This window comes from Ictalurus furcatus, chromosome 21, assembly GCF_023375685.1.
Source record: "Ictalurus furcatus strain D&B chromosome 21, Billie_1.0, whole genome shotgun sequence".
NCBI lineage: Eukaryota > Metazoa > Chordata > Actinopteri > Siluriformes > Ictaluridae > Ictalurus > Ictalurus furcatus.
This window is the reverse complement of record NC_071275.1, coordinates 11,984,015-12,011,924: the sequence shown is the minus strand read 5'-3', so window position 1 is coordinate 12,011,924 and position 27,910 is coordinate 11,984,015. Positions and strand designations below refer to the sequence as shown.

The window sequence follows — 27,910 nt, the reverse complement described above, 5'->3', positions numbered from 1 at the left end:
AAACCTCACCTTGCTGTCTCGCTCTGTTGAACACTTTGATGTCTTTGAGCTGAACTCCGAGTCCGGTCCTCAGAGTGACCGAGTCTGTGGCGTTGTGTTTACTTCCTCTCTTTATAGAGCCATTAGAATGGGTACTAATGCACACACACACACACACACACACACACACATACACACACTCTTGTTTATGTTAAAATATATTACATTTTATAGCAAAAAAACCAAACCTAAACACTATTTCTGTCTACAGTCAGTGTTTTCTATCCCTGAGGGTTTTCAGGTGTAAAGGGGTGTGTGTGTGTGTTTAAAAGCGGTAAAGCTCTACACATGGCAACCTCAGGGGTGTGAACAACCCGCAGGTGATTTTAATAATCTGAACGTGGAGCTCAGAACATCCACCGCTGCGTAACTCGACTCTGAACACCAGCAACTTTCCTCATAAACATAAACACTGACACGACTAAGACCCAAACATACAAAACAACAACAACTAAGTTTTAGTAAACAGAGCTGTAAAGAGTAAACCTCTCTCTCTCTCTCTCTCTCTCTCTCTCTCTCTCTCTCACCGGTCACTCCAGTAGATGTAGTTCTCGAACACAGACACAGAGAACATGTCCATGTTATTGCTGGCCAACACGAGCTCCCGTTTCTCCCCCGTCTCCAGATCAACCCTCTCAATTTTATCAGTGCGAGCATCACACCAGTACAGCAGACCCTCCTGTACAAATAAAAAGAACAACATGAAAGAAAGAAAGGAAAGAAAGAAAAAAGAAAGACAGAAAAAAGGAAAGAAAGAAAGAACGAAAGGAAAAAGAAAGAAAGAAGCAAAAGGGAAAGAAATAAAGAAAGAAAAAAAGAAAGAAGGAGAAGGGAAAGTAAGAAAGAAAAGGAGATAAGAAAAGAAAGACAGAAAAAAGGAAAGAAAGAAGGAAAGAAAACAGAGAGAGAAAAAAGGAAAGAAAGAAACGAAAAAGAAAAAGAAAGAAGGAAAAAGGAAAGGAAGAAAGAAAGAAACAGAAAAGGAAAGAAAGAAGTAATTCTATAAGAAGAATATTGAACAAACAGGCTTGTGTCATTAATCAGTTATAAATAAACAGTAAATAAACAGTTATAAAAGTTCATCATGTGACTGTAATGCTAATGTTCACTCTCGATGTAGCGCATAGATGCTAACTCATCTCATTAATATGCAAATGTATTCCAATCCGATTGGTGATTTGCATTAAAACAAATTAATCTTAATTAAACTATAAATGATTTGTATTGATTCTCCTAGATTTATTCAGATCTAATTAATGATTAAAACTGTTTGATTAATAACGAACCTCGTTATTTTAAACTTTCAGGCTTTTTTTTATTATAAAACACTGAAAAACAAAAACACTTTAAAGGTCAGAGGAAAAAAATCCCATGATTCATGTGTTCTTCTGTGAAAGTGTGAAAGTAAAACTCGGGTACGTGTGTGTGTGTACCTCGTAGTCAATGGAGATGCCGTTGGGCCAGCTAATGCTAACGTTAACCAGGACTGCTCTCTCACTACCGTCCAGACGAGATCTCTCTATCCGAGGATACTGACCCCACTCTGTCCAAAACAGATACCTACACACACACACACACACACACGTGCACATGTGCACACACACACACGACCCTGTTACAAAATCCACTCATATATACAGTCACTGAATGAGACAGACAGAGAGACAGACAAAGAAAGAAAGAGACAGTCAGACAGACAAATGGACGAACAGAGATACAGACAGACAGACAAAGAGACAGACAGACAGTCGGACAGTCAGACAGACAGTCTCACCCTCTCTCAGGATGCAGAGCGATGGCGCGAGGTTTATCGAGTCCCTGTGAGACGACGACGTAACGATACGATCCGTTCAGCCGAGCCACTTCAATCACATCAAAGCCCTGATCAGTCCAGTAAATATTCCCTACACAACCCAAACACATCATCATTAACACACACTTCTACAGCTGGGTGTGTGTGTGTGTGTGTGTGTGTGTGTGTGTGTGCGCGTGTGTGTGTGTAACCTGCGATCCAGTCCACAGCGATCCCCTCCACTCTGCCGATGCCATTGGTGATGACGTCCTCTCTCCACGTCTGATCTCTTTTCGCTCGGCTGATGGTGCTCAGGCCCATGTCCACCCAGTAAATAGTATCATTATCTACACACACACACACACACACACACACACACACACACACACGAAGGTGTTGATTAGTTGTCTTTAACCGCAGCTCTGACAGTAGTGCAGCTGCACATCACAAGTTTATTTATAATTAATGCACTCGTTCTAATGCGTTATGGTTTCTATAGCAACGGCTTGTTCAGAGGGCATGTACAGTGGACACTCCATTAATAATGAAAATGTGTGTATTCTATTAATATGTATGGAAGGCGTCTCCAGTGTCAGTTTCTCGGTAACAGTCAGAACAGGAACTAACTTCTTTACATGTTATACTATAACCCATATAACTATAAATGGATAAAAAGTATGACGCGTCATTCAATAATAAATAATAAATTGTAACAGTTGATAAGTTGCTGTGGTGTAAGAGGAATAAAACACTCATGGACGTGCTGTTACAGGAAAATAATCAACTCTGCTTCATCACTACACTCTGTAGTTGATTATTTTACTCTAACACACACACACACATACACACACGAATTATTATTAATGGTTGTACTTTGTTTATAAACTCACCGGCGTGGAAATCGATGCCGACGGTGAGAGACGAACCCGACACCGGCACCAGAGCATCTGATTTATCCGCCGGGTCGAGAGGGATTCCTCTGATTCCTTCATGAACTGAGTAAAGCAGGAATGACCCCACACCTTTAAACACACACACACACACACACACAGAAGTTACTTCTCCATTAACAGAATACTAACACTGAGTTTATTACCAATATTCAAGTTAGAGATTTGAGTGATTCTGTGTGTGTGTGTGTGTGTGTGTGTGTGTGTGTGTGTGTGTGTGTGTGTGTGTGATACCCTCGCAGGACTGTTGTCCGCTCTTCAGGCTGTATCCGGCTGTACACATACAGGCTCGTGTAGTAAGAGATGTGGGTAAACAAAGCTGAGAGCAATCGCCGTTATAATTACTGCACAGGTTCGAGCCTGAAAATTAAAAATTAAAATTAAAATTAAATTCATTTACATAAACAAAATTAAGTATACAATATATATGCATACCTATTTCAAATGTTACATATTTAAGAAATATTAGAATTTGTTTGACTCATGTTTATGATAAAACGTGTAAAAAAAAAAACCATGAATATGAATATATATGAATATTCACATAAGTACAAAAACAATGTTTTAATATATACTTATATACAGTATATAATATATAACAATAAATAAGTGTATAATGCAAAATAATATTTTTATAATATATAATATTTTATTTTCAAGTATATTTGTAATTGGTTTAATTTATTTTTTATTAATAATTAATTACTGTTTCTGTACCTTTTAAAATGTATTTATAGATGATAAAACAGAAATAGACATTAACCCCCCCCCATCCCCCCCTCACACCCCCCCACATCCCCCATCACACCTGTCTGCACGGTCTCATTGTAGATCTTCATGTGCATCATGGGAGCCGTGCTGTTCCTCAGAACTTTCCAGTTTCCTCCGTCGCTTTTGTCGCACGTCCCGATCTGATCTGTCCCTTGATCCGCCCACCACAGTTTATCGCCTAGGCAATGACACTCAGCCAATCAGAGGATGCCACCCAGTATTATCATTTAATAAATCATTATCATTTTAATAATGGTAATAAATAATACTACTACTAACACTCACAAATGTAATTAAACATGGCCGCTTGTTCCAAATCAAAGTCTAACTAAAGCTCTGTGCGTGTGTGTGTGTGTGTGTGTGTTTGTGTGTGTGTGTGTGTGTTATACCCATGATGGCTAGAGCAGAGGGTTTGTTTAATTTGCCCTTGACTCCCTCCAGCACTTCCAGTCCAGTTCCGTCCAGTCTGCAGCGATTGATAGTTCCATTCCCGGAGCTGACCCAGTACAGATGAGAGTCATCAAAGTCCAGAGACAAACCTGTAGCACACACACACACACACAGACACATACACAGAGACACACACACAGCACAGACACACAGAGAGACACAGAGAGAGACAGAGAGAGAGATAGACACACACACAGAGAGCGAGACACACATGGAGAGAGCGAGACACACACAGAGAGAGACACAGAGAGACACACACAGAGAGAGAGACACACACACAGCACAGACACAGAGAGAGAGAGACAGCATAGACACAGAGAGAGAGCGCGAGACACACACAGAGAGAGACACACAGAGAGAGAGACACACACACACAGCACAAACACAGAGAGAGAGAGAGAGACAAATAGATAATTAATAAATAGATGTGAATAAACAGATGAACAGTATAGTATTTACTACTCGTTATAAAAGAGAATTAGCAGTAGCGTGTTAGCATTAAAGCGTCACTCACCCACAGGTCCTCTCTGATTGGTGAACAGGACAGTGTGGTTGGTTCCGTCCATGTTGGCAATGCTGATGTTGTCTCCATCCGTCCAGTACATCTTCCTAAAACATTTCACAATAACTTTAATTATACATTTCAGCCACTGCTAGTTACTAGCTAGCAAATATGACTACAGCTAGCAAATATTAGCACAGCTAACAAATATTACCACAGCTATTACCACAGCTAGCATAAAAACACAACACAGAAATCATTTACATTTTAATAACAATTTTGTAGATAAAGAAACTTGATTGTGTTGCCATTTTGCCATTGGAATTAATTTTAACTTGATATAAACTATGATGTAATCTACAAACTGAAAACTTTATTTATTTCTGATGTGTTTTTGTTGGGTGACTTCAGTTCTATCACCAGAAAAAAATCAATCAATTTAAACTGGGGAGGGAAATGCATCATTAGAGATAATGTGTGTTTGTGTAAGATCTTATGTTCTCTCCTTTGTGCACGCACGCACACACGCACGCACCATCTGATTTTCATTTTCGCAGTGGAAAACATTCTCAGTTGAAAAGAAAGCATGAAAGAAAAAAAAAGATGTGGACTTTAGATGAAAATATTTCTTTGTTCAGCTCTCTCTCTCTCTCTCTCTCTCTCACACACACACACATTGTACTACATTGACATTAGTGTTAGCGACAGCTCTGTGTGTGCACTGACCCGAGTGTGGGATGGACCACAATGCAGTGCGGTTTGTCTAAACCCTGAATCACGGCGTTCTTAAAGGAGCCGTCCAGTCGAGCCACGTTAATCTGCTTCTTATTGGCATCATAACTCGTCCAGAACAGATTACGGGAAACCCAGTCCACTGCCAGGCCATGCACATTCGGCAAATCTGTAACACACACACACACACACACACACAGTGTATTGTATCACTTTTCCTATCATTTGGACATTAAATATAAAAGTAGTGTTACAGTGAGCTAAATTGTGTTTATTAACAACTACACTTTATATGCAAATTTAAAAACCTCTTAACTCTCTTTGTGTCATTCTCACTAATTACAGATAAATTTATTCTGTTTCTCTCAGCCTCATGACCTCCATCAAATATTTCAGAAAATTCTTAAACAAAGACTTAAAAGACTAAATTATATTGTTCTCAGCCAATCAGAACACACAGTACTGCTCTCGGCCAATCAGAAAACATTTTACGGCTAATAACTGATTAATAAATCATTACTAACTTATTATTATTAATAATAATAATTATTACTTAGTAATTATTAGTAACTCATTAGTAACGCACCATACTGCTCGTGGCCAATCAGAACACAACGTACTGATCAGTAGAGGCGTGTGTTTTACCTGCAGAGACGACGGTTTCGATTCCAGTGCCATTAATGAAGGCTCTCTTGATGGTTTGCGTGCGAACATCAGACCAGTAAATCCTCCGCTCCACAGAGTCGTAGTCCACCACCGTCACATTATCAATATCAGGAACAGTGAAGGAGATGATGTAGTTATAATACGGGTTATAAATGTCCACACCACGGATCTCTATCTGACGAGCATACAGCAGGAACTGACGAGATTCTACATCACAGACAGAGAGAGAGAGAGACAGAGAGAGAGAGAGAGAGAGACAGAGAGAGAGAGACAGAGAGACAGAGAGAGAGAGAGAGAGCAAAAGAGGTGAATGATCAGACAGACAGATAAGCCAGACAGACAGAGAGATGGGCACAGGCACAGATAGACAGAGATAGATGGACTGGCAGAGAGACAGACAAACATGCACAGAAAAATAAGGCAGCAGGCAGACAGAGGAATGGGCAGACAGACAACAAACACACAGACACATACAGATATGGCAGGCAGCCAGCTAAATAAGCTAGACAGACAGCCAGAGGAACAAAGACATATTAATAAATGGTGTGATTTATTATGGGTAGAGAGACAGACAGACAGCTTATTACACGATTTATGATTTATTATATGCTGAACTTAGGTAATTGTGTGTAGAATCGTTTCCATCTGTGTGTGTGTGTGTGTGTGTGTAATGTGATTAAATTGACTTGAGGCATAATATTGTATATTTATGACAGACAGACAGGTGTGTAGAAGGAGTACAGTGTTACAGGTATGTAGTGGTGTGTACAGGTGTGTAGTGGTGTGTAGAGGTGTGTAGTGGTGTGTAGAGGTTTACAGGTGTGTAGTGGTGTGTAGAGGTGTGTAGTGGTGTGTAGAGGTTTACAGGTGTGTACAGGTGTGTAGTGATGTGTAGAGGTGTGTAGTGGGGTGTAGAGGTGTGTACAGGTGTGTAGTGGTGTGTAGAGGTTTACAGGTGTGTACAGGTGTGTAGTGGTGTGTAGTGGTGTGTAAAGGTTTACAGGTGTGTAGTGGTGTGTAGAGGTTTACAGGTGTGTACAGGTGTGTAGTGGTGTGTAGAGGTGTGTACAGGTGTGTAGTGATGTGTAGAGGTGTGTAGTGGGGTGTAGAGGTGTGTAGAGGTGTGTAGTGGTGTGTAGAGGTTTACAGGTGTGTACAGGTGTGTAGTGGTGTGTAGTGGTGTGTAAAGGTTTACAGGTGTGTACAGGTGTGTAGTGGTGTGTAGAGGTGTGTAGTGGTGTGTAAAGGTTTACAGGTGTGTACAGGTGTGTAGTGGTGTGTAGAGGTGTGTACAGGTGTGTAGTGGTGTGTAGAGGTTTACAGGTGTGTACAGGTGTGTACAGGTGTGTAGTGGTGTGTACAGGTGTGTAGTGATGTGTAAAGGTTTACAGGTGTGTACAGGTGTGTAGAGGTGTGTAGTGGGGTGTAGAGGTGTGTACAGGTGTGTAGTGGTGTGTAGAGGTGTGTAGAGGTTTACAGGTGTGTACAGGTGTGTACAGGTTTACAGGTGTGTACAGGTGTGTACAGGTGTGTACAGGTGTGTAGAGGTGTGTAGAGGTTTACAGGTGTGTAGTGGTGTGTAGAGGTGTGTAGTGGGGTGTAGAGGTGTGTACAGGTGTGTAGTGGTGTGTAGAGGTTTACAGGTGTGTACAGGTGTGTAGTGGTGTGTAGAGGTGTGTAGAGGTGTGTAGGTGTGTACAGGTGTACAGGTGTGTACAGGTGTGTAGTGGTGTGTAGAGGTGTGTAGTGGGGTGTAGAGGTGTGTACAGGTGTGTACAGGTGTGTAGTGGTGTGTAGAGGTTTATAGGTGTGTACAGGTGTGTAGTGTTGTGTAGAGGTGTGTAGAGGTGTGTAGAGGTGTGTAGGTGTGTACAGGTGTGTAGTGGTGTGTAGAGGTGTGTAGTGGGGTGTAGAGGTGTGTACAGGTGTGTAGTGGTGTGTAAAGGTTTACAGGTGTGTACAGGTGTGTAGTGGTGTGTAGAGGTGTGTAGGTGTGTACAGGTGTACAGGTGTGTACAGGTGTGTAGTGGTGTACAGGTGTGTAGACTGCACTCACCATAGCAGGTGTGATTATCGTTGCTCAGCCTCATTAAGTGAGGACACGCGCAGGAGAACGTCTGATTATAATTAATGAGACAGAGGTGAGAACACGGGCCGAGACCGCCGTTAGCCGCACACGGGTTCGGAGCTGAAACACACACACAGAAAATATCTGACATTTATTTCCTCTTCAATTAAATTCTTTATTCAAACAACAGAGAGAGAGAGAGAGAGAGAGAGAAAGATTATTTTAAACTTATTTACTGCTTCATTTCATTAAAGGTCAAAATCTTCAGGCTTAAAGAGATGGACAGACAGATGGATCAGATGGGCATGCAGACAGCCAGACATAGAGACAAGTGAATGGATGACAGACAGACAGATAGATAGATGGAGACAAACAGAGACACTGAGACAAAGACAGACAGACAGATAGATAGTTAGGTAATACATTCAGGCAGGCAGGCAGACAGACAGAGGATATAGACAAACAGTGAGACAGTTTATTTTAAAAGAATTTGAATTTCTATCTCATTAAAGTTTACAATCTGCAGCCTGAATCTCTTTTAATCTCCAGAAATGAAGTATTGATTGTGATTTATTTTCCAGACGCATCAGAAATAATGAAAGGAGTCAGAAAGTGTTCTGAATTTCAATGAGAAATGCAGAGAGAGAAATGGGATAAACATGATGTTTTAAAATAAATATATACTGTATAATAGTAATACTAATAATAATAACTCGTTTTGAAAACATGATAGTATTGCACAGTATACAGTCGGTTTCTGGATTGGAAAAAAGGAACAATCACCTCTACTGGACAATCTATATACGAAGATATGGAATTCCAAGATGTTAAAAATGAAATGTGGGTGTGGCCTAGAACAATGCAGAAATTCAAAATAGAAGACAAAAGCAATGAAAACAGTTAGAAAACAATGTTCAATTCCCCTGACAACTGAGTTACGGTTATGTTATTTAATGTCATTCACGTATCAGTGATTTTCAACCCCCTGCAGTAGGGACTCTCTAAAATAAATGGGGTCTATTTGCTCCCAGCATCTCACTGTGAATACAGCTGTGATTATTCAGAATGAACCACTACTACAAACATAGTGAGGCTGGGAAACAAACTGGTTACACAATTTATTCCAAACACCGTGCTCCCATTCCCATTTAATACTGTACATAATCTGTTTACCAATAACTCCAGAAACAACATAGACGGAGGAAAACAACCTGACAAGTCTGAGCTGAGAGAAGGTTAACGGATCATAGTTGATTAAAACTGCAAGGGGGTTCTTGTCCAAACCAATCTAATCAGGCTGTGTGGTTCAGTCACACATACACAAACACATGTCCAGACCTACAGACCCAACCCCTCCTGAAACCCACTCTAACTTCACTTTTAATAAACTGACAAACACCATCAGGACCGGCGTCACTCAAACAAGCCGCTTGCGTCCTAATCTGCATCCCCTTAAAGACTCGAGGTGTCTAACACTCTCACACTCTATGTATCAAGTCCGCTACCTTCGACAAATGTACTGCAAAAACATAAACAGGAATCCTAGCTGGTTCTGAATAATGAAAATTCCCTTTTCAGATTATAGGGAATAGGGAATAGGATGGAGGGCTAGTCTGCTCGCTTCACCTCTCACCTTGTGGTTGTCTGGATGGATGATAAACCTGCAGATCAAACGGTTGTGTGTTGGTTCTCTGCACCACTGTGACGTTGTTTCCTGTCCACTTGTTGGCCTTGGCGAGAGTGTTTGTGCGCCAGTCCGTCCAGTAAACTTCCCCTCCGTACATAGTGACGGCAAACGGGTGAGACAGGTATTCGTGTCCGCGGAGAACCTCGATCAGGCCAGAACCATCATACTTAGCTGAGTAAATTGCATCAGATCTGGGAACAAAGAGGACGAGCAAGGACGCAATAATCCACTGATCTGGAGTTGCTGATCCTGAAGTTGTAAAAAGGTACACTTGTTGCACTAGAAAAAACTGGTATTACCATAGCGACAGTGATCGGAACAACTAAAAGGAGTTATGAAGTTAATTACAGAGTTTCAGCATTAAACGATGATGTGTAATAACAACCCAACTGATATATCATTTTGCTGATAATTTCGTCTGATACTGACTCGTCAACATCGGGTATATTCACCGGTATTCCGACAAATCTCTTGCTGGTTGTTCATCACTGATATCCCTGAACCTCTTAACTGTCCATTAGGTGGAATGCTTCAGAGTAATCTTTTTTTTGTTGGAATATTGCAGGAAAATATCAAAGACTGTGAAGCTCTTTGTCTGTGTTGGTGTTCATACAGCTCTTACCTAGCATCTATCCAGAGGATTCGTCTCTCGAGGTAATCGACGGTAAGGCCATTCGGCCAGCCTCCGTTTCCCGTCTCTTTATGGATGGTGCGGCGTCCAAATCCACTCATAGAGGCAGCCTCTATCCTCGGCATGCTCGCGTCCCAATCCGTCCAGAACAGGATTCTGTGAAAAGTTCATTCGTTGGACATTCATAGGACAGTAGTTAGTCTAAAAGAAAGAAATTTCAGTACGTCATTGCTGGAAACTAACTAAAACTGATGTACTTTATGGTTTTAACCATAGGGTGAATATTTAAGTGAGGGAAGAGTGCTTCTGTTTGAGCATACTTATTCCAAAATGACCTAGAAAGAAAACTAAAAGAAAAATGTGTAAAAATGTATCTGGTTAATTTGATAACCGTACAATAAATTTAAAGGAACTTTTAAAGGGTGAAACTGAACAAGTGTAGGACAAATCAGGAGTTAAGGAAATTTGAATGAATGTAGAATGTTGAACCTAAATGAGTGTAGCATGACTGTATACTGTACCCCTCTCTGGGGTCGAGGGCGATGGCCCGTGGGTGCTCGACGTCTCCGGCTAGCAGTGTAGTGCGCATGGTGCCGTCCAGTTTCGCCACCTCAATTTGATCCAAGTTACTTTCCACCCAGTAAATATTCCCAGCTATCCAATCCACAGCTAATCCTTCAGGTGTCGCCAAACCATACTGAATCACTACGTCAAAACTCGTCAGAGCTGCTGAGAGACCAAGACAGAGCATAATATTTCTAATGAATTTCTACTGTGCATTCTGTTCATCAATGTCTAATGATTTTCCTGACAGACTGATTTTTGTTGAAAAACTGTCAAAAATAATTGTAAAAAATTGTCAGATAATTTCTAGGTTTCCGTCGAACTCTGAACCTTACCTCCGTTCTCAGAGAGTTTCCCGCGGTAGATTTTGTCCTCCACCACGTCAGTCCAGTAGAGCGCGCTCTCGTTTAGATGGAAGTCGAGCGCGATGGTGTTGCGAAGTCCTGGTACAAGGACGCTAAACTCTCCTTTGTGCAGATCGATGCGTCGAATCTCATGACGGTTTGAGAAGATGATGAACGGCTTAAACGGGTCTGAGAGAAAGAGAGAAGGATGAACGATGGAACACAAACAAAACAAACAGATCTATAGGTAGGACACTGAAAAAGACTAAAATGAACGAAAAACGTCCTAAGAACATATTTCAAGATATATTTGAAATATATACAAAAGTATTTTATTTATTCAGTTGTAAAAATTATTAATAAATAATGAAAATTTATTCATTATTTATTACATCATGGTTTTTAATACCCAAGATTTCTTTAAAAATTATTTTAAAAATTTAGAAAAAAGTAACTTACTGTTCAAATCTTTCTAGTGTAAATTTCTGGGTTTTGGTTTTTATCTTGAAATTTCTCATTAAATTCTGATTTTCTGAAAAAAAAAAGTCTAAATCTCTAACTCTTTAATAAACTTTGATAAAATGGGAAAAATCTCTTCCAGCACTTCTGTTAATTTTTATAATACACTAATGAATAACTAAATTTATTATGGTTTGATTTTTTTTTCTTAAATTTTCTACAATAAATGTCTTAGTTTAAAAATTCTTGTAAATAATTCTTTAAAAAAATGGAAATAATGCATTTTTTCTGCCTTTTAAACAGAAAGTCCGATATTTCCACTCCTGCAGCTGCCAGGTTCACCTTGTTCTTCCCTCCACATCCAAACACACATGATACACAAACTTCAGCGTCACACAGTCGATGTTCAGCGAGCGTTTAAAGCAGTACTGGAATGCACAACTTCTTTTTCATACAAACTTTGTCCTTTTCATTTAATCCAAACAACAAATCCGTACTTGATTTTCCGCCAGAAACTCCATCATCTGACTGAGGTTCCGTGTCCATAGTAACCATAGCACTTCCTGCCAAAATGAATGTTTTCCTTTTTCTTCTCTGTGCTTCATTTCCAGAATGTTAATGTACGGCTGAATGTTTCCCACTGCCCTCATTCTCACCCCGTTTATTACCCTCAAACCGAAAACCACCACCGTTATCACAAAATAAGTGCCCTTCTGAGAAGTACACTTCCTGAAGAAGTGGATGATCTCTAACACTAAAGCGTTCAACCTCTAGTTAACGTGTTTAGTTCTCTTCCTTCCTCTTTCTGGCTTTCTCTTGTTCTTTTAATCTCTTTAAAGAAAATAAAATGAGCACAGAATGAACACAAAGTCTGACTTTTATTTGTCATTTAATTACTAAGCATTTCTTTTTTTCGTTAACATTTTTATATTCAGTTCAACTGTGGCGCCACAAATAATGTAATAAAATTTTTTATTACATAAATTATCAAAAACTAATTTATATATATTACTTTAGCTTTTTTGTTTGTTTGTTTAATTTCCATTATGTAGCTGAGTGAGAAATTCGCATCTGAAACTAAATGTACTTTTCTTTTTTTTTAGATTTTTATTGTTATTTGTCTAGGCAAGGCATATTTATTTATATAGCATATTTCATATACAAGGTGCTTCACAAAGAAAATTATATAACAATTGAAAGGGTGGAAAATGTAAAAAAAAAAAATTTAAACAAATAAAATATAAAATTTAAGTCTCTATATGTTATATAAGCTATATATTTTTAGGCAACAGGAAATGGGGAATGCAGAATAGGGAATGGGGAATAGGGAATGCAGAATGGGGAATAGGAAATGTGCAGTAGGAAATGCAAAATGGGGAATAGGGGATGGGGAATAGGGGATGGGGAATAGGGGATGGGGAATAGGGGAAGAGGGAATGAGGAATAGGGAATGGGGAATGAGGGAATGGGGAAGAGGGAATGGGGAATGGGGAAGAGGGAATGAGGGAATGGGGAATGGGGAAGAGGGAATGAGGAATAGGGAATGGGGAATGAGGGAATGGGGAATGGAGAATGAGGGAATGGGGAATGGGGAAGAGGGAATGAGGAATAGGGAATGGGGAATGAGGGAATGGGGAATGGGGAAGAGGGAATGAGGAATAGGGAATGGGGAATGGGGAAGAGGGAATGAGGAATAGGGAATGGGGAATGAGGGAATGGGGAATAGGGAATGGGGAATGGGGAAGAGGGAATGAGGAATAGGGAATGGGGAATGAGGGAATGGGGAATGGGGAAGAGGGAATGGGAAATGGGGAATAGGGAATGGGGAATAGGGGATATGGGATGTGCAGTAGGGATTAGTGAACAGGAAATTGAGAACACGCCTCTACATGTTATATATTCTTTACCGGTACTCCTGCAGCTCTCCATATCCGGCTCCAGCGCCCAGCCTTCGTAACACGAGCACTTGACGGTGAATTTGTCCTGCTCACAGCGCTGGCTGCACTTCAGGTGTTTGGCGCAGAAGCCCTGGATCTGGCAGGTTTTATTATTGGCACCGAGCTCCATCCCGAGAGGGCAGGAACACAGGATTCCCAATCCCGGAGCCACGGAACAGTTGTGACTACAGCCGCCATTATCCAGAGAACACAGATCTGATCATACACACGGTGTGACACCAGGTTAAAGAACGCAGGACAACTCAATAACATTCAACACCTTTATACACCTTTATAAGCAGTATAATTATAAGGGGATAGGGAATATGGACAAGGATAGCGGATAAGGGACAGGGGATAGGGGGAGAGGATAGGAGAGAGGGGATAAGGGATAAGGAATAAGGGACAAGGGATATGGGGATAGGGGACAGGGGATAAGGGATAGGGCATAAGGGATAGGGGATAAGGGATAGAGGATAGGGGATAAGGGATAGGGGACAAGGGATAGAGGATAGGGGATAGAGGATAGGGGATAGGGGATAGAGGATAGGGGATAGGGACGAAACCAGTACATAGAACAATAAAAAAGAGAAAAGGGATTAAATGTGTCATTGTGCTGAAAACTACACAGTAATATTAGAACTGATTTTTTTCCTTGTGGTTAATTTTCCGGAGTTTAATCCTCTCTCACCGCACAGTTTCTCGTCAGATCCATCGGGACAGTCGTCTTTCCCGTCACACAGCCTCTCAGGTGGTAGGCAGATGTTGGAGTCATTAACACACACGTGGTGAGAGAGTTTACACACCAGCGCTTCACAGTTCTCCTCATCCGAGCTGTCCTCGCAGTCGCTGTCTCCGTCACACACCCACGCCTTACTGATACACTTCGCTAGGGGACCAAAGGTGAAAGGTCACAGTTAGCAGTGCCGTGTCCCACTAACGCCCAAGACTGCCACTTACATCAATTCATCACTCATACGACTTCAACATCAACAACGTTTCACACTCTTCTTCCTTCTCTTTATTCTCGCTTTCCTCATCTCTCTCTCGTTTTTTCTTTTTCACACTGCTTTACTTTCTTTACTACTTTTTGTGTCTTATATTCTTTCTTTCACTCCGTCTTCCTCCCAGCTTCGCTCTCTTTTTCTTTTCTTTCTCACTTATGAGGTAAAACGTAAATTTAAACTTTTAGGTTTTTGTGAACTTTGAATTCAAGGTTTTAAACACATACGTATATTAAAACGTTCAGCTCCTGCTCAGAAATGATGGATGATAATAAATTTTTTTCAGTCCTATAGGATTTTGAAAATAGCAGGAAATAATGAAGACGGTAATAAATGGGTTATTATTGTACTGGGAGTAAACTGTATTGCAGGTACAGTTGATGTACAGATGATGTTCCTCCCAGACAGACCGTCACTAATGCGCATTAATTACTCATGAGCTCAAAACTAACAAATGCATCAACACGTAAATAAAGAGCGGCGGTGTGTATAGCACATCCACTACGCTACGTTACCCAGAATTCCTCACCAGAGTCTCTGCAGCCGAATTTGACGGCAGGGTCGCAGATGTTGGTGACGCCTTCGCAGTTTTTTTCGTCGCTCATGTCGACGCAGTCGGTGTCTCCATCACAGCGCCAGCGCAGAGGAATACACAGACTGTCCATCCGACACTGAAACTCATCTGTGTGACAGCCACCGGGGGGACGGGTCGCTGAAACATCACACACACACGCACACAGGGTTACAGAGAGAGTGTGTGTGTGTCTGTGTGTGAATGAAACACCTTGACATACACTTTACTGCTGTCACTACTATATATTTATTAGGATGAAGATGAGAGGATGATGAGAGGATGATGATGATTATTATTATCACCGTTGTTGCTGCAGTTGGCGTGGGTCTCGTCGCTGAAGTCGTTGCAGTCGTTGTCTCCGTCGCAGGTCCAGTAATCGGGGATGCAGCGGCCGCTGTTGCATTTAAACTGTGTGGTGGAGCAGGAGTGAGGGCAGCCCGCTTCATCGCTGTTATCACCGCAATCATTATCTACAACACAACGCAATTACACAACAACGCTACACAATCGCCGCGGGATACACAACACCGGTTCAAAATTGCCACGGGATACACAACAATCTCTATTCCAATCTACTGCAGAATATTCAAATATCACATGAATATAAAGTGACATACACGCAAGGAATTTAAAAACAAAAAAACACGGGCCTTTATTCATCAAAACAGGTCATGAGGTGGAGTTAATTTAATGTTATGTAAATAAGATGCAAATGAGGTTGAACCGGGTTGAATTCTGCTGTACAATATACACATATGTAAATAATATGCAAATAAAATGAAACACAAAATTCTGAGGACAGACTCTAAGAACTACAGACGATTTCTAGGAACTTTAATGAATAAAGGCCGATTAATTAAATTCATTAAAATTCACACACACACACACACACACACACACACACACACACACACACACATACACAAACATTTAGACATTTAAATAAAGTCAAACACACAAACAACACAATAGATAATCACAGAAACTGCATAGATCGGACCATGCACCATGAGGAAAAAATATATTTAAATAAAAATTTAAAGAAATGGGAAATTATATCTCTGTATAGCTGCAGTGTTTTACAACAAATATCTACTGCTTTATGTTAAAAAAGATTTTTTTTATTACTCTGTAGGAAAAGTTTACATATTAATAATATTAACAATATGAATATGTTCAATATTTTATTTCCTACTAAGAATTTACCAATAAAATGAAACTGAGATCTTGCTGCAATTCAGGTATCTAAGTATCTCATATCTAATAATTCTTTTTTTAAAAAAATTCCTATTACGTCTGTTTTCATTTATTTATTTATTTATTTATTTATTTACCTATCTATCTATCTATTTATCTGTAGATATTATGGTGCATGTTGATCTATGCACTAACCGGTCAGGTTGGGACAATTGAACTCATCAGATCCGTCCCCACAATCCTTTTCTGCAACAGCGAGCCAATTGGAGACAAGGGGGGGCGGGGCCAATGGCACAGAGAACAGGAAATGATGTAAACACACACACACACACACACATAGATGAATAAATGAGGTAACGAACACAAAAACACACACAAAGACAGACACATGGTAACGATGGAGATGTGATGTAGTACTACAAAGACACACACCAACACACACTAATACACTATAACACACAACAAGACACACAATCACACGTGAGAGAGTTAAAGTGTCTCACCGCTGTCGCAGCGCCAGTTCATGTTGATGCAGCGTCCATTATTACACGTGAACTGAGTCGGAGGGAAACACGTCGGATACGCTGGAAAACACAACCACGGTGTCACGGAATCAGGAACAATATACACGGAATAAATAAGTAAGGAATAACACGCTCCGTGTAAGCACACAGTCTGGAGTGTTTATTCCGCTTATACCGCAGCAATTTACCAACCATTATACTGTTTACTTTACTAATGAACAACACATCACACGTTTCCACGTGTTGTGGAATATCTGCGAGACAGGTCATGCTGCAGCCCGTTTTACTCTGAAACAAGCCCAACATCCGACAGCGAAAAGCGCAAAGGAACGGAATTTCTAGTCGGGAAATTGTTGACTCTGACAAACTCTCCTGAATTCACAATAATCTGGTGGCCCACAGTGTAGCGTTCATGCTGTGAAAAAACTTCTCCACTGATTTTATACGTTTATATTTTGATTATAAAACAATGTGATTTTATACGATTTTTTTATGATTTATATGATTTTATAAGAAAAGATATTGTTTCAAATCGATAATTACTCATAAATAATTCATGAAGATGAAGATAGGGGATAGAGGATAGGAGACAGGGGATATGGGACAGGGGATATGGGACAGGGGATAGGAGATAGAGGATAGGGGACAGGGGATGGGGGTAGGGGATAGGGGTAGATGTTAGATAGAAGAGGATAGAAGATTCATGAAGATCTTCATGTGTTTATCAGATACAGAGATTTACTTTGAGCATCCATGTTTTTCCAAGTTGAAGCACCGGAATGTGTTTGGATCAGAACTCAACTTGGAAACATTTCTGAATTCCAGCTACAATGGACTGCAGCATAAGTTCCTGTTCTCTCCTTCTATCTCTCTCTCCCTCTCTCTCAGAAACACAGTTTGTCGTTTTACCAAGTAACCGGAAAGCATAAACTCCTTTACACAAACATCTCCCTCAGATGATTTTGAAGTGATGTGATTTGTTACAGAATAATTGCTGGTATAGTAAAAACATTTATTTTACCACAGGACGCAGGTTCATCAGAGCGATCGCCGCAGTCATCGTCCAGGTCACACGTCCACGAGCTGGGAATACAGCGTCCGCTCGCACACGAGTACTGATTTGCAGGACATGTCCGAGCTGAGGTCAAAGTCAAGCGTGATAAATATTTAAATGACCAGCGATTAAACACAGAAATATATCAGATATAAAATATTAACATCTTTAACAGATAAGCAGAGAGATGTGTGATGATAAAAGAAATAAATAAAAGTCTATTTACTAAAATTCATCTTCAGCCTGTAGATGTGTGCAAGTTTAAACGTGTTTAATCATGGACATGTTTAGCTAACTCTGTTGTATCTTTGTTTACGATAACTAACCCACAAAGTTGTAATCATCAACAGACTCGCATGCCTTCAGTTTCTCTCTAATGTAAACACGCAGAGTTTCTATGAGATGTGTATACATGGCCGGTTATTACAGGCTAGACCAATGCTTAGCATCATTTAGCCACCCACACCATCACAAGACATTAAGGATCTTCTAGAGTTACACCATATGAAAGTGTTAGTGTAGGCGAATAACACACGCTCTTTCTTTTAGCAATAATCCATAATAATAAGTGGAGAATATTTTAGCTAACGTCAGTCCCATTCCTCAATACAATTCTTCAGATTCTTCAGTCAGAGTGTAATGCTTTCTTTACAAAACCTAAAGCGGGCCATAAGTGTTACAATAACGACAGAAACTACTGCAATTCCATTTGGGAGTCCAAATGCAGGTGCTACAGGTGCTACTGGGGGCGGAGTCCAAATGCAGGTGCTACAGGTGCTACTGGGGGTGGAGTCCAAATGCAGGTGCTACAGGTGCTACTGGGGGTGGAGTCCAAATGCAGGTGCTACAGGTGCTACTTGCGGGCGGAGTCCAAATGCAGGTGCTACAGGTGCTACTTTGGGGCGGAGTCCAAATGCAGGTGCTACAGGTGCTACTTGGGGCGGAGTCCAAATGCAGGTGCTACAGGTGCTACTTGCGGGCGGAGTCCAAATGCAGGTGCTACTTGGGGCGGAGTCCAAATGCAGGTGCTACAGGTGCTACTTGCGGGTGGAGTCCAAATGCAGGTGCTACTTGCGGGCGGAGTCCAAATGCAGGTGCTACAGGTGCTACTTGGGGGCGGAGTCCAAATGCAGGTGCTACAGGTGCTACTTGGGGCGGAGTCCAAATGCAGGTGCTACAGGTGCTACTTGCGGGCGGAGTCCAACTGCAGGTGCTAAAGCAAAATTCCTCTCTTAGCCGCACGTGCTCAGAAACGAACCACCGCTCTGATCATGTCACTGTACAATCGTACTCTCACGCTGTTTATTTGTATATTTTCATTTGTTATTTACTTATTTTTGTAATTATAACTATATTCATTTTATTTTATTATTATACCTGTTATCATTTTTATTTTATTGTATTATTATTTTTTTTATTCTTCTCAATCTGATGGGAGAGTCAAGTCTCGCTCTCTGTCTCTCTCTGTCTCTCTCTCTCTCTTTCTCTCTCTCTCTGTCTGTCTCTCTCTGTCTGTCTTTCTGTCTCTCTCTTATACAAGGTGACGAGAGCTTAGAATTTCACCTGAACTAGAGGTGAAAAATGTGAGGTTTCCTGCAGAGATCATCAGCTAAAGGTCACCTGTCCTGCAGAGACGTCTTGGGGGGTTTGTCCACAGTGTGTGTGTGTGTGTGTGTGTGTGTGTGTGTGTGTGTGTACCTGAGCATGTAGAGTTGGACTCGTCCTCGTCGTTGCCGCAGTCGTTGTCTCCGTCACAGAGCCAGCGCATGGGAATACAGCGATTATTCTGACATTTGAAGCGGTCAGCGGGACACGTGTGCTGATCTACAGACAACAACAAAAACTTTCTCTTTTTTCTCTCATACTTTTCTTTTATTCTTCTCTCTACTATACTTCTTTTTCCTTTCACTTCATTTATTCATTTCTTCATTTATTTTTCTCTGGTTCATGCTTCCTTTTATTTCCTTCTTTCTTTCTTTTGCTTTCTTTCCCTGATCTCTTTGTTTTCTCTTTTTTCAGTTGTGTGTGTGTGTGCGTGTGTGTATGTATGTATGTGTGTGTGTGTGCATGTATATATGTGTGGTTGTATGTGTGTGTGTGTGTGTGTGTGCGCGTGTGTGTGTGTATGTGTGTGTATGTATGTATGTATGTATGTATGTATGTATGTATGTATGTATGTATGTGTGTGTGTGTGTGTGTGTGTATATGTATATACATGTGGTTGTATGTGTGTGTGTGTGTGTGTTTCGTGTGTGTATGTGTGTGTGTATGTGTATGTATGTATGTGTGTGTGTGTGTATGTATGTATGTGCGTGTGTATGTTTGTGTGTGTGTGCGCTCACGGCAGAGTTCTGGAGCTTCATCACTGTTGTCCAGACAGTCGTTGTCTCCATCGCACTTCCACCTCTCCTGAATGCAGCGATTATTCTTACAGGCGAATTCTCCAGACTGACACTGAGGAGGAGGAATGTAGGACGGGTTTGCTACAAACACACACACACACACACACACACACACACACACACACACACACACACACACAGAGTTAAATTTCTGGGTATTATACTTTTTTCCCCCAGAATGCCAAATAGCTAGTTCTAAGTATGTGTAGTTTTTCCTCACAATGTTCAATAGCAAGCTGTTAGCAAACACGCTTTACACTAGCTAGCTGTTAGCATGTTCAGCATTTCTCTTGATGATTCTGGCTAGCTGTTGTCTAGTGTACGTTTTCCTCATTTAGCTTTAACTATTTCCTAGTATGCTAAATAAGTAACTGCAAGCATGAGCAGTTTTGTGCCAAAATGCTAACTAGCTAGCTGTACTATTTTTTAGAATGCTAACTAGCTAACTATTCGCATGTGCACTTTTTTTTTTTTTACCTCTCAGAATGCTAACTAGCTATTAGTTTTACTGTTAAGCTTTAGCAGTTAGACGTTTGGATTAAGAGTTAGTGAAAGTTTTTGGAGTTATATTATTTAGTTATTACTATAAATATACAGTAATATAATAGCAATAAAGAGTTAATAAAAACGCCTAATCTGATACGTTACCTTTACAGCTGGTGTTATCCGCTGGATCCAAGAGCTGTTCTTCAGCACAAGCGCACGATCGACCCACTGGAGTCGCTAAACACAGTATACTGCATCCACCGTTATTCGCTCGACACGCATTCGTACCTGGAACAGACCAATCAGGTGGATTTACCCTGAGGTTTATTTTCTCAAAACAGTGGCTAAATAGCAAACTATTAGCTTTTGAGTTTGCTAAGATAAATAGCTAAGGTATATGCTAATCATGTAGTTAAACACTAAACAGTTAGCTATCGGAATAGCTTTTTTTTGGAATGCTAGCTAATCAACTAGCTACAGTTTCTCCAAAAGCTAAAAAGCTAGCTTTTCTTAGTTTAGTTTCTCAGAATCCTAAACCTTGGGCTGTTAATGACAGCGTTTCTCACAATGCGACCCCGTGAGAAGTTAGAGTCGTCAATGATATCACCAGTGAAATAATACATCTGCGTGATAAGTTGCGTCAGTACCCTGCTGTTGCTGGGCGTCGTACATGCGGATTTCGAAGATGGGAGGACGCTCGTTGCGTAGAAGCGTGACAGATTTGGTGTCCTGGTCGAGTTTGTAGATGCTGCCGCTACGATACTCGTTCCAGAACAGGAAGTTCTTATAGTGGCACAGACCGAAGGCGTGACTCAGCTCCTGTCCTTCATACACAGTCTGAGGGGGAAAATTTTCAAATTTAACATATAGTTCAAGTAACAATGTTTCCCTGTTAACACCAAGCTAGTTGCCATGGTTTCTCTATTATCAACTAGCTAGTTGCCATATTTTTCTTGTTAACAACTAACTAGTTGTCAGGTTTTCTTGTTAATAACTAGCTAGTTGCTATGGTTTCCCTGTTAACAACTAACTAGTTGCCAGGTTTCCTTGTTAACGCTAGCCAGCATAATAGCTGCACATTGCTAGCTTTTTCTCTGTTAAACCAGAGTATCAGAGACGCTTCCACAAACATTATTTTGTTGACTGTTTTCTGGATATCTCTGACAGGAAGATCTGTAGAGGACAGGACAGTTCGACACGGCTACAATCCATTTGTCCTCCACGTTGATAAGGAAAATCCGAACATGACGTCATTCTTACGTGAGGTTTTATCTCCAGCAGTTTATTTTAATTTATACTGTTGTGTTAAATACTCTTGTAACAGCAGTGGATTAGAACGAAGCGGCTAGTAATTGGAGATAAAACTGTATTTGTTGTTTGATAAGATTTGAAGAGTTCTTATTGAAGATAAGAGATAAATGTCGAAGAGCTGACCTTGCGTTCAGTGCTGTTGAGATAAACCATCTCGATGCGGTCATAATAAGCGTCCACCCAGTACAGGATCCCCTGAGGAACATCCAGACTCAGACCGTTGGGCCACAGAACCGTCTTTGATGTTAAGAGAACGTTCCGGTTGGTTCCGTCCATCCAGGCTCTCTCAATTTTACCCCTCTTGCTCTCTTTCGGATCTTCTTCCCAATCCGTCCAGTACATCCATCTGAAAAAGGTTCAATGTGTGAGGTTCAATGATAAGACTCCAGGATCCCTGTAGCGACCAACACGAGGCCAGCCGAGCTACATGTGACCGAATCAATACAATTAGCTTTAATGAACTCTTCACATAATTAGCTTTAATTGTTAGTAAAAGTCATTGGGTTAAAGATCTGATTAACTGAAACGGATTCCACACGAGTCCGAGAGAAAATCATTTCAGTGATGACTAAAGTTTATTCATTATCCAGTATAATGAGTAACTACAGAAAATTAAAGCTGAAAGTTTAGCTGAGAGACCAGATCCACCAAGGAACTGATTACAAATATTTTATTTCTGTCAGAATCCCAGGTGAGGAAAAAGAAAACTTTACTTATAAAGTTTACTTAATAATAATTTTACTTTGTGACTTTAATGAGCAAATTGCGTAAATTTTGTATAGCTGTAAAAATCCTGTTCATTGCACTTCATCCTACTTACACCTCGATTCAATTCATCCTGCTCACATCAATTTCACACCAGATGCTGCTCACGGTCAACCCCCATTCACATTCTATCCTGTTCATCCCAGATCCATATCGTAGTCATTCCTATTCACACTTGATCCAATTCACACCACATCCCCTTCACTCTCGATCCCAGTTAAACTCAATCCCGTTCACTCTGGACCAATATCCGCTCGCTTCAGATCCTGTCCACACTGGATCCCGATAATCCTCCATGCAGTTCACACTCGATCTCCTTCATGCCTAATGGCATTTACACTACATCCCACCCACACTAGATTCTGCTCACAGTCGATCTTGCGCCTCCTGCCCAACCCCAACCCTGTTCACATTCGATCCCGTTCAAACCCGACCCTCTCACCCGTTTTTGGGATCCACTACGATGGCTCGTGGATGTGTCATTTTGCCCTCAACGAGAGTTTTCCTCGTCTGCGCCGCTTTCTCCAGTCGAGCCACGCTGATGGTCTTCTTCGGCCCGTCATCCGTCCAGTACAGATTATTGGCCATCCAATCCACAGCGATTCCCTCCACCGTGTGCACACCTGCAGAACACACACACACACACACACACCTCGTTCCTGCCTCTTTATGATTCCCTGCTCCTTGTGAGGTTGTCCTTCCTGGATATTAAATGAAGAAGAGAAGCGTGATGATTTACCTTCCTTCAGAATGGTGTCTCTCTCAGTGCCGTCGATCTTCTGTCGGCCGATCAGGTAGCTGGTGGCGTCGGAGAAGTAGATGAAGTTACTCTGAGCGTGGAAGTCCAGGGCACGAGGGTTCATCAGGTTCTCTATTGGGATCATGTACTCGTCCTGCACCTTCGGATTAATGTCCATCCCTCTGATCACACCAGGACGACCTTTTCCGTAAACCAGGAACAGCTCGTGCTCCGGCTCTGAGGAACAGGAGCAGAAAAAACAAACAAACAAACAAACACGCTCAACAAAGCTTTCAAATAAATGAGAAAAAGTCAATAACCGTGAACATTGGGTTATAAATGCAGCACAAATTATTTTATTCATATAATATTTTCGTATAAAACAGAAAAGTAGGCAGTAAAATTTATTTTATTTATAAAATATTACAATAAACAAGCAGCAAAATATATGAATATTATTAGGATTAAGAGAGGAAAAAAGTAAAAGCTTTTGTCAAGTTTTAGTCATTTGAACATTTTGAAGCGAGACACAAAGGCTCAGTGAGTTTCAGTGGGTCGCTATGGAAACGATCAATACTGTCGATTGACTCAAGGCGCTTAGATAAACTCGGATCGATACGATTCACTCAGTGAAAATTAAACCAGCCGACTCTGTGAAATCAGTCCGCCGTTTCAGTTTATAATCTGATACATAAACAGATTTTTCCAGCAGGAAGCAGTATTATATTTATTACTATTATTTTAATATGAGTATTGTTATTATTATTATGACTTTATTATATTTATTAAAATAAATGCTTACTCTTGCAGGATTTCCCATCGCTGCCGAGGCTGAATCCAGAGCGACAGCGACACGTTCGGCTCTTGTGGCTGTTTCCCAATAAACAGATATCAGAACAACCTCCGGGCTTCCCAAACTGATCCAACTCACACGCATGACTCCTCACTGACAGACAGACAGACAGAAAAGGAGACAGACAGAGAGACAGACAGACAGAGAGACAAACAGACAGAAAGAGAGACAGACAGAGAGACAGACAGAGAGACAGGGAGACAGACAGAGAGACAGATGGGGAGAGAGGGGGGAAGAAAGACACGGAGAAGAAGGTATAGAAATAAAATAGAAGGAAGGAAAAACAACAGAGCAAAGAAAGCAAGAAAGACAGACAGATAAAGAAAAATAAAATTTTTGTTAAATCAGAAAGAAGGTAAATAAACAAACAAACAAACAAGCAAATAAAGAAATACATGATTTAATAAATTATTAACAATAAATAAAGCCAGGGAGCAAGAAAGAAAAAGAAAGAAAGTGAAATAAGTAAGAAAGGAAAAGAAAAAACAAACACACAAATAAACAATGAACAAATAGTTAAATAAGGAAAGAAAGAAAGAGAGAAAGAAAGAAAGACAATGTTAACATGGTAAACTGCGTAAAGTGTGTAAAGAGTGTCATGTGACCTGAATGTATAATAATGAATAACTAAACGAAGCGTGTAAGTGTTCTGTGTGTATTTAGGGAGAGTTTGAGGTCGGACTGTACCATGTGCAGTGAAACTGCGGGGGGTGTTTGTACCTGGAGGTTGGCATCTCTGGTGATAGACGTGCAGAGCCCCGCCCTTATCCACTCGCGTCACCACCTGATAGTCCGAGCTGTTAAAGCGATTCACACGAATCACACTCGTCTTCGGCTGCACGTTCGCGTTGTCCGAGTTCGTGGCGTAAAGATAATTCTCAAAGACGGTCAGACCGTAAAGATGCTCGATCTGAGAGAGAGAGACAGAGAGAGAGAGAGAGAGAGAGATAGAGAGAGAGAGAGACGGACAGACAGACAGACAGAGACAGACAGACAGAGAGAGAGAGACAGAGAGACACAGAGAGAGAGAGAGAGACAGACAGACAGAGAGTGAGAAAGAGAGACAGAGAGAGACAGACAGACAGAGAGAGACAGACAGACAGAGAGAGAGAGAGAAAAGCAATGGAATGAAATAAATATGAAAGAGCTATCAAATTCTGTGATGGTGTGTGTGTGTGTGTGTGTGTACCAGTAGCCCCTGTATGATGGGGTGTGTGTGTGTGTGTGTACCAGTAGCCCCTGTATGATGGTGTGTGTGTGTGTGTGTGTGCCAGTAGCCCCTGTATGATGGTGTGTGTGTGTGTGTGTACCAGTAGCCCCTGTATGATGGTGTGTGTACCAGTAGCTCCTTTATGATGGTGTGTGTGTGTGTGTGTGTGTGTGTGTGTACCAGTAGCCCCGGTATGATGGTGTATGTGTGTGTGTGTGTGTGTGTGTGTGTGTGTGTGTACCAGTAGCCCCTGTATGATGGTGTGTGTGTGTGTGTGTGTGTACCAGTAGCCCCTGTATGATGGTGTGTGTGTGTGTGTGTACCAGTAGCCCCTGTATGATGGTGTGTGTGTGTGTGTGTGTGTGTGTGTACCAGTAGCCCCTGTATGATGGTGTGTGTGTGTGTATGTACCAGTAGCCCCTGTATGATGGTGTGTCTGTGTCTCCCCTCGTAGTCGATGACCTCGATGTAGTCCAGGTAGGCGTCGGCCCAGTACACCAGTTTACTGACCAGGTCCAGTGTGACTCCATGAGGAAACACGATCTTACTGTCCACCAGCCTCGAGCGGTTCTGACCGTCCATATCACACCGCTCCACCTTCGGGATCTGTCCGTAATCCGTAAAGAACAACTTCCTGTACACACACACGCACGCGCACACACACACGCGCACACACGCGCACACACTTATTAAAAAGGGAACAAAGGCGTTGTCATAACCGCCTCATTAATTTGACTGCCGTTAGGTTTTAATTACAGTGGATATTAAACTCTGTTCAAATGACAGGTTTATTTTGTTGGAAATCAGTTTAGGAGCAAAAAAAGAAAAACAAATTTACAACAACCTATTTGCATAAGTATACACACCCCTTAACTAATACTGTGTTAGAGCAGCTTTTGCTTGTTATTCAGCGCTCGTGTTTTGGGGTAAGAGTTTACCGACTTCTTCACGTCTTCATCTGGTCATTTTATTCCACTCTTCCTTATAAAGATCCTCCAGCTCTATGATTTCGCGAGCGGATCTCCTGTACACCGCCCTCTTCAGGTCATTCCACAGGTTTCTGATAGGAAGCCATTCCTTGTATGTGTGCTTTGGGTCGTTATCGTGCTAGAAGGTGAAATTTTTCATCATCTTCAGCTGTGTAACAGAAGAATTCTGAGCGATCCATGATTCCCTCTATCCTGAGTAGAGCCCCAGTCCCAGCTGAACAGAAGCAGAACCAAATGCTGCCACCACCATGCTTGACCGTGGGTATGGTGTTCTCTGGATGGTAAGCTGTCTTGTTCCAAACATATCTTTGAGATTATGTCCATAAAGTTGTACCTTGGTCTCATCAGACCAGAACACATTTTGCCACATGGATTGGGATGATTTAGGGCTTGGATGTTTTTTTTTAATGAGAAAGGGCTTCCGTCTTTCCCCCCAACGCCATACACCTGAAGAAAATGTTGTCATGTAGGGAGTGACCAGTACTCGCCAGATGTTCCTGCATCTGCTTTAGTGTTGCTGTAAGTCCCTCAGCAGCCTCCCTGATGAGTTTTCCTCATGTCCTTGTGTCAGTTTTTTTGAGGGACATCCTGTTCTTGGTGATGTCACTGCGGAGCTCCATCTTCTCCACTTGTTGATGATGGCCTTCACGGTGTTCCATGATACATCTAATGTTTAGGAACTGTTTCTGTACCAATCTCCTGATCGAGATCTTTCCATAGACAGATACTGTGTAAGCTCTTTGGCTTCAGCAGTCGGATGAAATCGAGAAGATGTGAAACACCTGGTACAGAAACAGCTGGTCTTTATTCGGGGTTCATCAGAACCACTTCAGTGATGACAGCTGTATGATCATTACTTTAGAACACAAGACTGAATGTGATCGCTTCATTCTGAGAACAGTCACATGACCCATTATAAAAGGGTGCGCATACTTATGCAACCAGGTTACTGTAAGTTTTTCCTTTTTTTCTCCTTAAAATATTTCTATTTGTTTTTTATGTATGTATGTGTACTACCAGGCTCTGGATGATGGTGTGTGTGTGTGTGTGTGTACCCCATGGTAGGGTCCAGTGCGATTCCTTTGGGGTTGTACAGCTCCTGATCCAGCAGCGTCACACACGTCACCCCATCTTTATCACACACAAAGATCCGATCGTCCACATCGTCGACGAAATAAAAATTCCCCGTCAGCCAGTCGATCGCCATCTG

General features: G+C 41.3%; 1 protein-coding gene across 1 annotated transcript in view; it reads right to left on the bottom strand.

Moving 5' to 3' along the window:
* lrp1aa (low density lipoprotein receptor-related protein 1Aa) overlaps window positions 1-27,910 on the bottom strand; it is a 104,186-nt gene that overhangs the window by 34,033 nt on the left and 42,243 nt on the right. Inside the window, exons 7-40 of the mRNA XM_053653475.1 lie at window positions 27,756-27,910; window positions 26,123-26,345; window positions 25,222-25,411; window positions 24,451-24,594; window positions 23,649-23,885; window positions 23,352-23,532; window positions 22,268-22,490; window positions 21,481-21,670; window positions 20,996-21,121; window positions 20,288-20,428; window positions 19,644-19,769; window positions 17,913-18,029; window positions 16,871-16,951; window positions 15,473-15,640; window positions 15,126-15,308; window positions 14,284-14,481; window positions 13,563-13,808; window positions 11,188-11,385; window positions 10,810-11,014; window positions 10,280-10,444; window positions 9,604-9,848; window positions 7,959-8,090; window positions 5,882-6,109; window positions 5,231-5,405; window positions 4,517-4,611; window positions 3,942-4,091; window positions 3,590-3,730; window positions 3,016-3,141; window positions 2,722-2,853; window positions 2,044-2,178; window positions 1,814-1,943; window positions 1,473-1,599; window positions 567-718; window positions 10-134 (exon numbers count right to left, since the gene is read on the bottom strand). The exon at window positions 27,756-27,910 is cut by the window's right edge and continues 8 nt beyond it. Coding sequence (XP_053509450.1) covers window positions 10-134; window positions 567-718; window positions 1,473-1,599; window positions 1,814-1,943; window positions 2,044-2,178; window positions 2,722-2,853; window positions 3,016-3,141; window positions 3,590-3,730; window positions 3,942-4,091; window positions 4,517-4,611; window positions 5,231-5,405; window positions 5,882-6,109; window positions 7,959-8,090; window positions 9,604-9,848; window positions 10,280-10,444; window positions 10,810-11,014; window positions 11,188-11,385; window positions 13,563-13,808; window positions 14,284-14,481; window positions 15,126-15,308; window positions 15,473-15,640; window positions 16,871-16,951; window positions 17,913-18,029; window positions 19,644-19,769; window positions 20,288-20,428; window positions 20,996-21,121; window positions 21,481-21,670; window positions 22,268-22,490; window positions 23,352-23,532; window positions 23,649-23,885; window positions 24,451-24,594; window positions 25,222-25,411; window positions 26,123-26,345; window positions 27,756-27,910 — 5,590 coding nt within the window. The remainder of the gene's footprint in view (window positions 1-9; window positions 135-566; window positions 719-1,472; window positions 1,600-1,813; window positions 1,944-2,043; window positions 2,179-2,721; window positions 2,854-3,015; window positions 3,142-3,589; window positions 3,731-3,941; window positions 4,092-4,516; window positions 4,612-5,230; window positions 5,406-5,881; window positions 6,110-7,958; window positions 8,091-9,603; window positions 9,849-10,279; window positions 10,445-10,809; window positions 11,015-11,187; window positions 11,386-13,562; window positions 13,809-14,283; window positions 14,482-15,125; window positions 15,309-15,472; window positions 15,641-16,870; window positions 16,952-17,912; window positions 18,030-19,643; window positions 19,770-20,287; window positions 20,429-20,995; window positions 21,122-21,480; window positions 21,671-22,267; window positions 22,491-23,351; window positions 23,533-23,648; window positions 23,886-24,450; window positions 24,595-25,221; window positions 25,412-26,122; window positions 26,346-27,755) is intronic.